General features: G+C 47.2%; 1 protein-coding gene across 1 annotated transcript in view; it reads right to left on the bottom strand.

The window, feature by feature from the left end:
- The window catches only part of HEPHL1 (hephaestin like 1), an 84,515-nt gene extending 69,840 nt beyond the window's left edge, over positions 1 to 14,675 (bottom strand). The window contains exon 1 of the mRNA XM_062198310.1: positions 14,509 to 14,675. Within this exon, the coding sequence (XP_062054294.1) occupies positions 14,509 to 14,675 (167 nt within the window). The remainder of the gene's footprint in view (positions 1 to 14,508) is intronic.
- Positions 14,676 to 15,789: the final 1,114 nt, after the last annotated feature.

Here is a 15,789-nt window from a genome sequence, read left to right as displayed (position 1 = left end):
GCCAGGACTCAAACCAACACTGACATGGGATGCCAGCACTGAAGATGGCAGCATTACCCTCTATGCCACAGCCCCAGCACCCCTTTACATCCTTATGTACTCCCCAATTCTTTTCTAGTTTTTCCCCCTCCTTTCCAGTTCTCCTCAATAGAAACCTACCCTAGCCTATGATCCAATAGCTTTAGTGGAGTAATCAGACAGCTCACTCTGCAGTTCTGTCTATTGCAGGTCCACAGTAAATAATTCTAGGATGGCTAGACCAAGGGAAGAAGTCCCTAGAGCATCCTCTGGTATGACATAGCAGCCTGAAGCATCCTTCAATGACTTGACTCTTCCAGGATCTTCCAAAGTGCCCCCAACCCCTCCCAGCATAGGGCACAATATTTTTGCTTCCCTTTTATTCTTCTCTGTCCTGAGTCAGAATCCTAGTTGGATACTCTGAGTCAGACATCATTGTCCTGTCCTAAGCACTAAGCCTAGAGCAGATGGAGCAATTAACCCATAGATATCAACAGATGGAGCTATTAGCCCACTGCCCCTTGGGGTTCAGCTTTTCACTGAACATCAGTCACATTCCCACTGTTCCCAGAAACAGATTCAAGGGAAGTATTCCCCCTGAGATGATATATTTCCTAGAACAAAATATATATGATGTTTATAGCCACGGGTGACTGTGTCCCCACAATGGGAGAGACTCTTAAAGACTTACATGCCCACTTTGGATGGAGACGAACAGAAAGGCTCTGTTTGCCTGTGTAATGGGTTCTGTCTGCCCCCATCATCAAATGTGGCCTCCTTGAGAACCTGGCCAGAAGATCCCAGTGCATCTCCTCCAAGTCCTAGAGTGGGTTTGTAAGGCATTCCACTGACTTTCTACAAGCACAGATTGAAGTTCTGGGTTAGATATCATTTTGGACACAAGTTTGAATAAGCATAATTAGGACCAAGAGGCGGGGACAAAGATATTGATGTGGGCACAAATGAGACTACTGAGAACTGTTAACAGTAGAAAAATGAATGTGCTCTGGGAATCCAGGAAACAGGAGGGACCAGGTAGACAGAATAGATTGAGAAGGTAGCAGGCTGAGGGGGTTAGAGGTCAGTTCGAGGAAGCAACAGCAGTTGTAAATGGCCTAAATACTTGATGGGAGTGACATTGTGGAGAAATTTGAGTGTTGGGCTAGGGAATTTAGATATTATTATATCTATAATTAAGAGCCTCTGAAGATTCTTAAGCAGAGAAATTTGATCAGATGTATGTTTCAGGAAGAAAATTTCTGAAGGATCCCATACCCAAATTCTTTTCATGAACCTGACCATATGACTTATCCCATGTGCTCTGCTCACTGGATCAAGCCTCTTCCTAAGCTTCTACCTCTGAATACTGAGTCACGACACCTGTAAGACTGAGCAAGCCTCTAGCTTAAGACCGGACTGAAGGGGTTCTGTACCTTGGGACCTGATTCAGCTGAATCTCCTAATGCAGTGGCCCAAAGGTGGCATCTGCTTGACTGATATGGCCAAGCCTTTCTTTGGCAGAAGTTTGACAACTTCTCTTTACTTTGACTCGACTCCTCTCACCTCTTTCTGACCCTGTTCAAGCAGAGCCATTCCTTTGTGAACAGAACCACATCAGGTCTCCCAACTCTGCATTAACCAGTGGATTTTTGTTCACTTCATGAAGGTTGGGAAATAAAGTACAGATCCAAAAACTAATATATATATATATATATATATATATATATATATATATATGAGCTTTACCTTCATTTCCTCAAAGAGATTATCAAATATCAGGACACCAATGACTCAGGTATAAGAGCCTAAGCAGTTCCTGATACACAGCTCCCTAGCAGTCTCAATTATGAATAGTGGCTTTGCCCACCACGTGGAATCTTCAGGATGACAGAGCTGGAGATCAACATGTAGCAGAATCCGGGAAGCCTGCTTGATGGCAGAAGAATGGCTTGGGCAGATGGAGGAAAGGGCACCTGAGTCAAGCCAGGAAGAAGGCACCAAATGTTCAAATCAAAGCAGAAAAAGTCCTCATTGCAGCACTCAGCCCTGGTCCTCTTTCCAGGCTCATTTCCTCCTTCTTTTCCGACTCCAGGCCCCCACACGTCTGCCAATTCTGAAGATACCATGTCCTCTCAGCAGGGCAGCACCTGCACACAGTGTTTTTCCTGGGCCCCAAGGGTCTTCCTCATTCTGAAGCTGCCAAGTATCCTTCAAGCTTGCTTCACTCTCTTCCTCCTTTCTTCCTCTCTACCCACACAATGCACTGTTCATATTCCAGTGATGGCACTAGTCACAATGTGCTCTCTTTTCTATGAACATGCACAAAATTTTTTTTTATTTATTTATTTTTTATTTTTGACAGGCAGAGTGGACAGTGAGAGAGAGAGACAGAGAGAAAGGTCTTCCTTTTGCCGTTGGTTCACCCTCCAATGGCCGCCGCGGTAGCGCGCTGCGGCCGGCGCACCGCGCTGTTCCGATGGCAGGAGCCAGGTGCTTCTCCTGGTCTCCCATGGGGTGCAGAGCCCAAACACTTGGGCCATCCTCCACTGCACTCCCTGGCCACAGCAGAGAGCTGGCCTGGAAGAGGGGCAACCGGGACAGGATCGGTGCCCCGACCGGGACTAGAACCCGGTGTGCTGGCGCCGCAAGGCGGAGGATTAGCCTGTTGAGCCACCGCGCCGGCGAACATGCACAAAATTTTATACAAAATATGTATATCTTTGGTTTGTGGGATTCCTGAAGACAAAAACCCTTCAAATATATATTTTATTCTAATGTCTAATTCCCTAATGCCTAATTCCTAATTTCCTATTCCTAATTGCCTGAAAATTCCAAGTTGTGCAATGGCTTTTGGATCTTTAAAAAAAAAAGTGAATTTGAATTTGTGAGTTAAAGTTGGGATAGTTGTGTGTAAACCATATTGTCAGAGAAGCATACGTTGCCAGTCTTGACTTTGAATATCCTCTAGGCTTAGGATGGCAACTAGATTGTATCATGAGCACCAAATCTGATTGACTAGTAGTGAGTGCTTAGAAAATGAGTCAAGATTGGGTTGAATCAGACAGGAAGTATGCCTTGATCTACACATGGTGTCTGCTGCAGATACAGGGCTGGATGCACGCTTGACAAGCACTTGCTCTCCTTGCTTGATCTACATAGATGGCCAAGCAATTCCCGGATCTGTGGGTGTGGCCCTCTCTGCACCTGGATGACATAATATCTCACCACCGGCAGAGCACACACTCAGTTGCGTGGCAATGACTAGAGAAGAATCTACTCACATTCATTCACATACAAAGTATTTATCTGATGATGCCTGAGTCCAGGCTAGCATTTGTAGCTATCATATCCAGTTGGAATCTTTTAGAAATCCAACATGTGAGTTTGTGAGCTTCATTTTGCTGGGCCTGCCTTACAAAAACTTTTCTTCCTCCTAGGAACCTACTGACAAGTATGGTTTTCAGCCACTTTGCCTTCTTCAAATTGATCATCTGAAGCTCACCGCACAGCAAAATTAAAAAAAAAAAAATTAAAGCCAACATAATAGGTTCTTAAAGTCAAGCTTACATGTTCTCTAACTGGCTAAGGCTCCAGTCTACCCAGCTAACGTGATAATGAGCCAGATTGAACCTCTCAGCAACAAGACCCTTTAATGAAGGTGGCTTTGGCCCAGAGGCTGGAGAACCTCCAGGGAGCCTCAGCTGACCAGGGTTAAGGATGAACCAGACAGGACCCAGCTCTAAAGGGCACTGGGAAATTATATTGAAGACAGAGAAAACCACACTCCTGGAGCATCTCTGGGGTGAGTATGGTATGTGGTTGGAAAGGTCTTGAAAAGCTGCTTGAGATGGGGTTTGGGAAAGGCAAATCCCAATGGCTGTGCTTAAGTAACAACAGGTGCTCACTAAAGTCTCCTTCAAGGGGAATTGATCCTGTGCACTGTAGAGTGGGCGCCTTCGTACTTGCAGCAAAAGGCAGGGTGAGAACTGCCAGCCCCAGCTCACCTTCAGTCCTGAACCTCCAAGTAAGAGGTAAACAAGGTTGGTGTTTTTTTTTTTTTTTCATTTGGACACCAAGTGATGCCAGACACCAAGACTGCCAACTTGCCCAGGGCACCTGGAAACCGAGCTGTCATAACAAAGCATGCTGTCAGGATGAGTTCTCTTCCCCGCCAGGGGAATGGCCTCCTGGGCAGACAGCACAGTGGCCTGCTCACTGAGTTAAAGGAAACAGAATCCCTGGGCAGCCTCTGGCTTGCCAAGTCCCCTCCCTCAGGCATTGGGACTGAGGTCTTGGGCCTGTCTGTCACATGCTGGGCCCACTGCCTTCATACATCTGCCGAGCCTGAGCCTGTTTGGGTCGGCCCCCTTCTGCTCTACAAGACAGAAGCCTGCATTTACCTGTGCAAATGAATGGGATTTTAAAAAAAAAAATCTAAGCGCCTGACTCTAGGCCTTTATTATACAGTTTTTTACATTTCTCAGCCTCACTGACAGCTTGGGATAATCATATGACATAGTTCTAGCCAATGAGATGTAAGCAGAATCACTTAAGAATGCATCTTTGGATGTAGCTGGTAGAGAGCCTTTGGGTCCTTTGCTCTTCCTCTTGAACAGGAAGCAAAGTGGAGCATCAGAGGGAAGGGAAGAGCCCACTGTGTCCACGTATTACACAGGCTGCCGTTTTAGCACTGGAAGTATTTGTGAGATTTTTAGTTTCCGGACCCCAGTTTAGATTTGCTGGTAGCAAGGCTGCAGCTTCTACTGTCTCCCTAGTGTCACCAAATGATTCCGAGTAGAGCTTTCCAAGACTTGTCCGTTCTGATTCTCTGTCCTCCCAGCAGGAGGGGAGCACAAAGATCCTGCATTTGCAGTGAGGCGGATTCACGGGGCTCCGGAAAACGTGCTGTGAGTGTGAGAGACAGTGTCACTCCTGGCACAGGGTGACTCTTGGTCATTGCAACACCCCTTCTTCCTTTGCTGCAGGGGAAGTCCCCTGTACTGACAGCGAAGTCTTAACATCAAAGCAGTCTGGATTTTGGGTCGCCCAGAGCAGATACTGGCCTTGAGTCACACGGACCTCTATGAGACTTTATGAAGCGGTGAGAAATAATCCTTTGTGACATTAACACCTGAAGAGTGGGGTGTTTGTTACTTGCGCCTGACCTGACCTAATTCTGCTGTGCTTTCAAGTTTGGGAACTACATTTCTACAGTGCTTGGCATGAAACAAAACCCATAGGAACTAGTTGACAGAAACCCAATGCATGTGAACAAGAAAGGGTGCAGGGGGAAGGAGAGAAGAGAAAGAAATAACCTTTTATTCAGTATCTATGCAGCAAATCACCCCTTAAGAACACATTATGCCTCTGTCACATTAGAACAGAAGCTCTTGTTCCCATGCGTCCTAGGAGATACAAATACTGCCCAAAAAACAAAGCAAGAAACTCATTGGCCTGCACCTCCAACTTAGATAGAGCCCCTTCATTAGAGTGTCGGTGCTGGTAAGCTATCTGTTCCTTATGGTGTGTACACAGGATGGCCCCAATGTGAGGAGCTGAGCAATCCCTACCCCTCAGGAACATTTCCAAACTACAGTCAAGCATTTGAAAATTCTGTTTGTTTGTGAGACATAGACACACAGACACACACAGACTGAGACTGATAGACAAATCTTTCATCTACTAGTTTACTACTCAACTGCCCACAACAGCCAGGGCTGGGCCAGGCCAAACCCATGAGCTAGGAACTCAATCCAGGCCTCCTGCCAGAGTGGCAGGGACCTAATTATTTAAGCTACTGTGTCCCAGGGACTTCATCAGCAGGCAACTGGAATAGGAACTCAAACCTAGGCACTGCAATATGGGATATGGGCATCCTAAGCAGCATCGTGGTTTTTTTTTTTTCTTTTTAATTCGAAAGAGTTACAGAGAAGGAGAGGCGGGGGGGGGGGGAGAGGGAGGGAGGGAGGGAGGGAGAGAGGGAGAGGGAGAGGGAGAGAGAGAGAGAGACAGAGAGAGAGAGAGAGATCTTCCATTTGCTGGTTCACGCCCCAAATGGCTGCAATGGCCAGAGCTGGGCCAGGCCAATGCCAGGAGCTTCTTCCAGGTCTCCCAAGCAGGTGCAGGGGCCCAAAAACTTGGGCCATCTTCTGGTACCTCCCCAGGCATATCAGCAGGGAACTGGGTTGGAAGGGCAGCCTGGACTCGACCCAGCACCCATATGGGATGTGGGCACTGCAGGCAGCAGCTTCACAAGCCATGCCCCAGCGCCAGTCCCCCAAGAAGCATCTTAACTGCTATATCACATGTGTACCCCCATACCAGCATTTTGACTCAAGCTGAGGAGGTGTCTATTTCTTGCTATGAAGGAATAGAAATTTTCACATCAGCAAATGCCATAAAGACAGGATGAGGATTAAGAGTATCATATTGCCAAGCCCAGGAGGTGCCATGAAAGAGACACCTGCCAAAACCAAATGACAGTAATCACTGTCAGACCAAACTGCCTGTGGGAATCAGCTACACAGTGCAGAGCTGGGCTTCCAGGTTAGATCAGAAAAGTTCATTCACCAAGGTCCTTCAGTGACAATACTTTCCCACTCATTCGCCATAGAGAAATGTGTTAAGCTTCTGTATGAAACCATCAACTGGAGCCACCATATATTTAGTCCCTGCACTCAGGAAACTTACAATCTTGCTGGGAAGATGAAACGCAGGCATTGGAGACTAAATCACAGAACAGCTTCATATAGCAAATGTCATCTGCAGTGCACAGAGCCTGAATGTCGGGGAGTGGGCTGTGGGCATGGGTGAACAGGAGCTACAGCAAGGCCCCAGCAGAGGGTGTGGCCGGAGCCAGTGAGTGAGATTGTTTCACTCAGAATGAGGACAAGCAGTGCTGTCTGGGCTTGAGAAGGGACATTGTTCACCATGGAGAAAACAGAGCCAGACTACAACAATGCCACTCGGCAAAAAGAAGGGTGGAGATGGAGAACACTGCTCGGCACAGCCACGCCCACCCTAATTACGTTAATAATTTTCTAAGTCATCCAGGGGATGTGCTTCTGTATGCATTCTTTCACCCCAAGTCCCCTGGTCCCACCCAAGTCGTGGGTGCTTCCTTCTTGCACTTCATTTCCACGGAACCCCCTTGCAACATGTGTGCACAACTTGTGTTAAAAAACAAATCCCTGTGGTGACAGGGAAAGAGCACAAGCTTGAATCAGACCTCCCTGCTTGCTGGTGGTAAGATCCCAGGGAAGGGACTTAACTTTTCTGAACTCCAGCTTTCTTGGCTGTCAACCAAAGTCTGTGGCCATGATGAGGATTAAATGAGAAGTGTGGGCACACAGCACCTAGGAGAGTAGCACGCAATCAATGGTAGTTCCGATTATTTCTGGGCAAGCTCTGTTAGAAGGCAGAGAAATGTGACCGTTTGAGATCTCTTTCCCACAGAACTTGTACTCTCAAGAACTCCTTTGGGTAAAAGAGCTGCCATGGGGGACAGCATTTATAAGGTGCTCACCCAGTGTCAGGCATGAGATCTGAGTACTTGCAGATCCCGTGTCATTAGGGCCTCCCCAAAGGGCAGGCAGACATGGCTCCCAAAGACAACCCCATGGTCCTGATCCACATAACCCTGTGTGGAAAGTGGGCCTTGCAGATGTGATTAAGTAAAGGGTCTGGAGATGGGGAGATGATCCTGGATTATCCAGGTAGGCCCTAAATACCATCAGGAGTGTCCTTGTAAGAGAGTAGCAGAGGCAAAGGAGAAGGCAGCATGAAAATGGAAGCAGGCCAGCGCCGCGGTTCACTAGGCTAATCCTCTGCCTGCGGCGCTGGTACACCAGGTTCTAGTCCCGGTCGGGGTGCCAGATTCTGTCCCGTTTGCTCCTCTTCCAGTCCAGCTCTCTGCTATGGCCCGGGAAGGCAGCGTAGGATGGCCCACGTGCTTGGGCCCTGCACCTCATGGGAGACCAGGAGAAGCACCTGGCTCCTGGCTTCGGATCAGCACGGTGTGCCGGCTGCAGTGGCCATTGGAGGGTGAACCCACGGTAAAGGAAGACCTTTCTCTCTGTCTCTCTCTCTCACTGTTCACTCTGCCTGTCAAAAAAAAGAAAAGAAAAGAAAAGAAAATGGAAGCAGAGATTGGAGTGCCAGACACTGGCACAGGCAAGGACTGGTCCTCCCTGGAGTCCTGGAGGGAGGGCGGCTGACGTCACCTTCATTCTAGACTTCTGGACTCCACCACAGAGGGAGAGGGAGGAGGCATTGCTATTGTTTGAAGCCACCTACTTGGTAACTTGTTACAGCCACCACAGGAAATTAATACACCCCCTGAAGCAAGTAATAGCATTATCTTGTCTTACTAATGAGAAAACCAAAGCAATGAAAGTTTCAATGGCTTGCCCAGTAAGTGAAGCAAGGAATTCTGAACTTGTCGGTCAGAGCCCCCACATCATCAACAAGCTGGGGCTGCCTTGGTGTCTCTGTTAGAGCAGTGATGGGCTACACTGTGCTACGGGATCCCTCCCGTTGCCTCTTGGCCCCCCTGACAGTGCATATAAAGATTTTATTTTTAAGATTTATTTATGGGGCTGGAGCTGTGGCACAGTGGGTTAACTCCCTGGTCTGAAGCGCCGGCATCCCATATGGGCACCGGTTCGAGTCCCGGCTGTTCCTCTTCCCATCCAGCTCTCTGCTATGGCCTGGGAAAGCAGTAGAAAATAGCCCAAGTCCTTGGGTCCCTGCACCTGTGTGGGAGACCTGGAAGAGGCTCCTGGCTCCTGGCTTTGGATCAGTGCAGCTCTGGCCATTGCAGCCATCTAGGGAGTAAACCAGCGGATGAAAGACCTCTCTCTGTAACTCTGTTTTTCAAATAAATAAAATAAATATTTTAAAAACATATTTATTTTATTTATTTGAAAGGCAGAGTGACAGAAATAGAGGAGAGACAACAACAAAGAGAACCTCTATCTGCTGGTTTATTCCCTAAATGACTATAACAGCTAGCTCTAGGCCAGCCTGAAGCCAGGAGCCAGGAACACATGGGTGGCTGGAGCCCAAGCACTTGGGTCATCTGCTGCTACCTTCCCAAGCACATTAGCAGGAAGCAGGATGGCAAGTGGAGGCACCAGCACTCAAACCCACACCTGATTCAGGATGCAGCATCCCAGGGGGTGGCTGTACCACAGGGCCTACCCAGGGGTTTTAGAATAACACCTAGAAAACAGTAGGATTCAGTGACCCTTAGCTATTATTCTGTGAGTTCTCTCGAATCCTGCTGATAAGCCTCGAGGCTCATACATGGAGTTGGGGGAAGGAAGAGGAGGACTGAGAAGATGCTCATGAATGACAGGAACAGCTGAGAGCAGAGGCGCGCATGGGGACAGAGACTGCCAGCCACCTTGCAACATTCATACTGCCCTTCTTTCTTAGGAACAGAACTAAAGTCAGTTTCTCTTTTCAGACAGAAAGCCTATAGCTGAAGGATGTGCCTTCCAATCCACACTGGCTGGGAGTACCCAGTGAGACGTGAGTAGGACGGGTTGGGTAGAGTTTCCATTACAGCCCTTCTAAGGGCTTACACAGCAGGAATTATGTGCCTTGTGCCTTCTTTATTCTTCTCCTTCCTGGAACACAGATATGATGACTGGAGTTCCAGCAGCCACCCTGTGACCGTGAACATCCTTGAGGAAGGAAACCACATCCTGTGGATGTTACATCAGAAATACAGAAAGCCCCTGAGACCCTATCATTCCACCGGTTGCACTAGCCTTGCACATCCCATCCCTGGATCTCTTTTACAGCAGATAAAAAACCCTCATTGGTTTAAGTCAAGATAATCCAGTGTTCACTGGCAGCTGAAGCAATCACTTACTGACACAGGGCATAACAACAGCTATAAGAGATTAACAAGGGACCAGGGCCAAAACATGATTTTTGATGCTAAGATAGGACTTGACATTTGAAAGTCTCCATTGGTCTGTGACCAAGCACTAATGAGATGCCATCCTTCCCTTTATTTCAAAGCTCATAGAAGCCGCTCTTCCATCCCTCACCTCCCTTCACTAGGCCTCCTTTCAGAAGTAGAGACATCTCCCTCACTCCCCTCCTGGGGCCTGCTGCTAGGGAGTACTCAGAACCCCTGGCTGTCACCTGAGCTGCTGCAATGAGGGGCTTAGGTAAACTCCCTCTAACAGACCCTCCCAGCGTGGGGCTAAGCAGGGATCAGCCCTGCTCATGTTGGAAGACAGTGTTGCCCATGAGTTAGCATCCACAAAACACTGCATCTCACTGCGTGTATGTGGGATACCTGCTGAGGTCTGTGGTGAGAACCATGGCTTCGACTAAGGTGACCCCACTCTGGTTCCATTAAACACCAGGCTTTACTGCTGAAGCACAGTCGCACCTTAATTAAGGACTTTATGAGCCTGAGCAGGACTGGCATGAAGGAATCAAAATGCTGACACCATCCCCAGGCAAATCAAAGGAGCCTGATGTCCTCATTACGCCAGCCAGCAGGAGGAGGGGTTGGGAGCGTATTTTCCAAGAGAAAATATTTCTAACTAGAATTTAGCTCCCAAGTCCTGTGCTTTCTGAGAAACACCAGTGGTTTTAGTCTCAATTATATTTTTGAAGCCTATGGTCAAGATGGAAAGTTCAATTGCAGCACCTGGCTGCCGCACAGTCTCACTGAAACGATTTCAATTTTATTTCCTATCCTCTTCTGGTGTGTTAGGATTATGCTCTTAGCACTGCCTAATTTTAGTTTCCAATTGTCTTTACATCACCGAAACTTTGACACCTACCCTCGTGTTTTCCTAAGGTTTGCCCATTCCCCTTATTCAAAGATGAAGTAACCAGAACAATCAAATTGACGAAGTGATTCGTTTCTGCTTCCGTGATGCCAAATGCCTAGCCTTGTACTCAGTCCTCCCTAGGATGTTCTCATGGACAAATCTCGTGGAGGGAAGGGGTTATCTAATAGCTGCCGGGCCTGTTTCCCTATCATGCTGCTTTTACTCTAGCCACAGAGGAAACTGATGCACATCAGACCATGAGAGCAATGCAGAGAGAAGAAAATTCTGGGCCAGAGGGGATGACAAAGACCCAGTGTGCTCTGTGAGCAGTTAGGAAGGAAACAGATCAGAATAAGCCAGGCAGGCATTGTGGCACAGCTGGTTAAGCTACCATTCACTATGCCAGCATTGTATATTAGAGGGCTGGCTACTCCATTTCTAATCCAGCTTCCTGTTACTGTGCCTAGAAAGGCAGTAGAAGATGGCCCAGATACATGGGTCCCTGCCACCCATGTGGGGAGACCTGGATAGAGTTCTTGGCTCCTGACTTTGGCCCGGCCCAGACCTGGCCATTGTGACCATTTCGTGAATGAAACAGTGGATGGAAGCGCTCACTCTCACTCGCTCACTTGGTCTCTCTCCCTCCTTCTCCCCCTGTTTGTTGCTTTGCCTTTTAAATATATAAATAAAGCTCTTTTTTAAAAAAATAAAGGAATAAGCCAGAATTGTAGGAAAATTATGTGTGAAGTGAGAAATTGGAGATAGTTCTTAAGTAAAGAAAGATGGATAAGGAAAAATTATGAATACTTGAAAAATTGTCACATATCCCGACTATTAGTCCCAGGTTTCCTCCATCTCTAATTCTTAGGGCTGAACTTTGCAAACTATCTCTCTTCTTTCATTACTCATTGCAAAATTCTTCCAAGTACTGGCAAAACATATGGTTTTCTTTTGTTGTGTTACTCAGTTTCAAAAAATATTTCTGATGCTTTGGAATTACAATACTCAAGTGACTTTAGGGATCATATTTCTACTTCCTTGTCACACAAATTAAGAGAAGTGATATTCAGCGAGATGATGTGAAGTGCTAAAGATCTCACAGCAATTTGGGCAGACCTAGGACCGAAAGGGCTCTGACTTCCTGTCCCTGGATCTTTCTCCTCATGGTGGAACACTGGGCACCTGGCTCTCGGAATGCTCTGAACACCCAGCCTCTGTCGGAGTCTGAATGCCTGACACAGCAGACTGTCCTCAGACGTGATGTCTACTCATCCCGCGGGAGGCTGAGGTGTGCTGACCTCACCTGGGACAGCTCCTTCCTGCTCCCAAGGAAATGACACAACACAAAGGACGCATGCTGAACTCCACACATGTGCCTCAACCACACCCTCCTCATGCTCCCAGCTCGTGCATCCTGTGGTCTGCAAGGAGGCCATCAGCTGGCTACAACCAAACTTCCTAGGGTCTTGCCTTGAGCTCCTGCTACAGCCACCAGTCTTCCTGCTCTGCTCTCCGATAAAGGCCTCTAGGTCTTGAACCAAAGCTGGGCTCCCATTTCAAGACTCAACTCTCCACAACACTGGCCCTTTGTACACCAAAAGGAAACACCTGTGGCCCCTGGCTTTCCAAGACTGACATCTTAGCCTAGCAGCTGCTCCCAAGAATAGCATTTGTGGGACCTCCTCACTGCAATCCGATGTCAAGTAGTTTCCATCATCCTTAATTTCTACTTCACCATAATCATCTTCTACATTTTATTGGCTTTCTTCAAAGTGTCATGTTTGAGCTCAGTTGGTCAACAGAGAACCCAAACTTCTTCCTGTACCAAGCTCTGTGGAAAGAGCATCCTCACATTTGACTATTTGAGATACTTTGGGTTTCAGTGAACCCAGGTAGCCACTTTGGTCACTGACAACTGGTGATGGTTTTCAACATCCCTCTGAAAAGAATGACAAGTAAGGCCAAATATTCCTTTAGTAGGAAACAAGATTTTCAAAAAGTTTCAATTACTGGGATCTCTGGCTTTCATCACAGATGGATTTAACTCAGTGAGAAAGGATCACCTTTGGAAAAAGCTAGGTTGTATGGTAAAAAGAAATACAGGCTCCATTACTAGAGCTAGCTTACTCTGTAAACTCCAGTAAGCATTTAACCTCAGAGCCTCGGTTCCTGGTTTGTAAAATGAGAATAGTAATGTCTGAAAGCAGCAGCGAATGGGAAGTCTCAAAATGGCCAACAGCAGCTATACCAACCTGAGTATTTCAGGTGAAAGAGAATTTCAGTGCTTTTTACTCAGAGAGAAAGGCAGCCCACCATCGTGTTTAGCTTAAAGCCATAGTCACCCCACACAACGCATGAGTATTAAACATTCTGACGCCCAGCAGCTGGTCACGCTGACCATTTTCTAGTGAGTGCTCTCAGAGGTAGCAGTTGTATTTTTAGAGAAGGTGATTGGCAGTTAGGCTACCCTTTCATTCCCACACCCATTTTTCACAGTAAAGACTACCAGCACCCTCACTTTGCAGGTGTGAGATGGAAAGGAGTCAACAGTTTTCTTTGGAAATAGCGCTAAAGACATTAGGTTTCCTGGTAGGCAGCTTAAGGAAAAGTTTTTCTTCCACAGCATCATCTTTTCTTTAGCAAACAAAACACAATAACCCCACCTTTGTTTTGCTAGAATACCTGCATGCTGTGTGTCCAAACCAGCTGGATTGTGAGTCTTTCCTACAGGCAACAGCACCTGGCTCTTAAAGACTTGTTGGCGGACCCTAAGCCATTCCTAAATTTTAGCGACTAAGCTCATGTCTGGGAAATGGAACATGGTTGTTGAATGCCTATCAGAAAGGAAGTGGGTATGCAAATGTCCAGTGGGTGTTAAAGCATTTTGGAAAATGTCCTAGGAATCAAAAGAAGAAAATACATATGACAGCTTCTAGAACCAGATGTGACTTCAGAGAGGGATTCAGGGAACAAGTAAGATATTTATGACACAGGACCTCGGAGTGGAGGGGGTGGACAAGGGCTATTTTCTGCAAAAATTAAAAATCCAGGGCATGTCACCCTGCTCTGCCACAGGCTCAGGATACATTACCCTGGAGTGATGAACTGAGGCTGGGACAAACCTCTCACCCATGAAGGGGCCATTTCTGAGTGGATTCAAGGAAATTCTCAAAAATCCAACCAAATTGATTGTGATTTTCTCTTCTTTTAAACATTGCAAAAGCAAGCCAAAACACAACTTAGCATATCTATCTCCATTTACAAAAAATAAAAATTAAGAAAACACTATGTGTATTAATATGGCAGAATTCTTGAAAATGTTCAAATTTTTAGCCAAGTGTATTGTTATCTTTTTTTAATACAGTCCCCCCCCCAAAAAAAAGTGACTAATGCTGCCTTGTGAAAATGGTCCTTTCATAGAAAAAACCACTCTCAAAACACCTGGTCTTGTATACATCCCTTCACAGACAAGGCTGGGAATAGATGGCTCAATGAATAATGGAGCTAAGAATTTCTTATCTGGGTTACAGACTCACCCACAGTAGGTCTCTTCAGGCAGAAGCAAAACCCTCCAGTTGATCCAGACCAACTCATCCACCATATGACCACCCAAGCAATACAACCCTCCCCATGCAGAGTCAAAAAGAAGCCAAACCTGGGAGTCTGTGAGGACCCCAAGTTCACTCACTTGTCTTCTGAGAAACTTTTGCCCGTGATAACATCCTTCCCTTGGGGAACATAGTTCCAGTATTCTTCCACAATTCCAATGTAGTATGTCCTGGTGACTGCACCGACCAGCCCAGACAGACACAGGAATGTGAGGAGGATGCAGCCAGCAGGCTGCTTCCGAGGCATTTGTGGATGTAACCCGGGCAAGCAGCTGGTGCAAGAGACACCCTGTTGGCCCCTCCTCCTCTCTCAGGGCTGGTTATAAATAAGGAATGGATGAGGCCCAGCTCCTCCTCCTGAGGTAGTCTGGGGTTGGGACAGAGACTTACCACTTGTGCAAGCAGAGCAATCCCTATGGGAGAGTTGCAATGACAACAAACTCCTGCCAGCCATCCGCAAGATGTGAAACTGGATTATTTATGTACTGCCCAAGCCAAGCAGACCTGTTCCTCTAAGTTTTGCTGCTCTGTTAGGACGTTAGTCACTCATCTCTTCTGAGAATGGTGGTACAACTTGGGCTGACAGGTTTCTCCCACCCCTGCTTTTTCTTTTTTTTTTTTTCTTTTCTTCTCCACACCTATTACAGGAACATATTAAAATCTGAAAAGGGGGCTGGCCTATATGGGGGAGCATCAGGAAGTATCCCAAGCACTCAGGAAGGCTCACCTCTGTTGGGAGGCAAAGGGAGTGACGTAATCACCCTCCAACTCGTTTTATGAGGCTACATGAAACAATCAGCGCGCATCATAAAGTTCACAACAGCACTATAAAACCCTACTTCTACTCCTTCTGCTCAGGCACCAGCTCCCCCAAATCCTCTCAAGTCCCACCAGGAAAACTGAGCGACTTGACTGCCAGTTCAGCTACAATTTGAGGCCACCACTCCCTTCTCAGAATGTGTGGGAATGATGACCCAGGAGTACCCTTCAGGCACACAAAGACAGAGTCCAGCAGCCAGCCCTCAGGTCAGAAAGGAAAAAGGGAGTGTCCTTCCTCTGTGAGCTCTAATCTGTGACCTAGAATCTCCGTGTGGAAAGAGACCTCGTTCAACCTTGCAACAGAGCCAATCCCATCCCCACACACAGCTGCTCCAGCAGCGACAGCCACAGCAGGAAGGAAGTAACCCCCTGGAGTTGGAGGGAAGACAGACTGGATTCCAGCCTGAGTCTCACCATTTACCATGGAGGAATCTCTTCACCACTCCTGAGCCTCAGTCTGCAAAACAGACACGTAGGGAGCCTTAGGAAGATTGAAAAAGATGTCATCTGCAGGGGCTCGTCACAGCCCCAGGCACAGCCTG

Source organism: Lepus europaeus, chromosome 7 (assembly GCF_033115175.1).
Source record: "Lepus europaeus isolate LE1 chromosome 7, mLepTim1.pri, whole genome shotgun sequence".
Classification (NCBI taxonomy): Eukaryota; Metazoa; Chordata; class Mammalia; order Lagomorpha; family Leporidae; genus Lepus; species Lepus europaeus.
The sequence above is the reverse complement of the archived record's forward strand: the minus strand, read 5'-3'. Positions and strand labels throughout refer to the sequence as shown.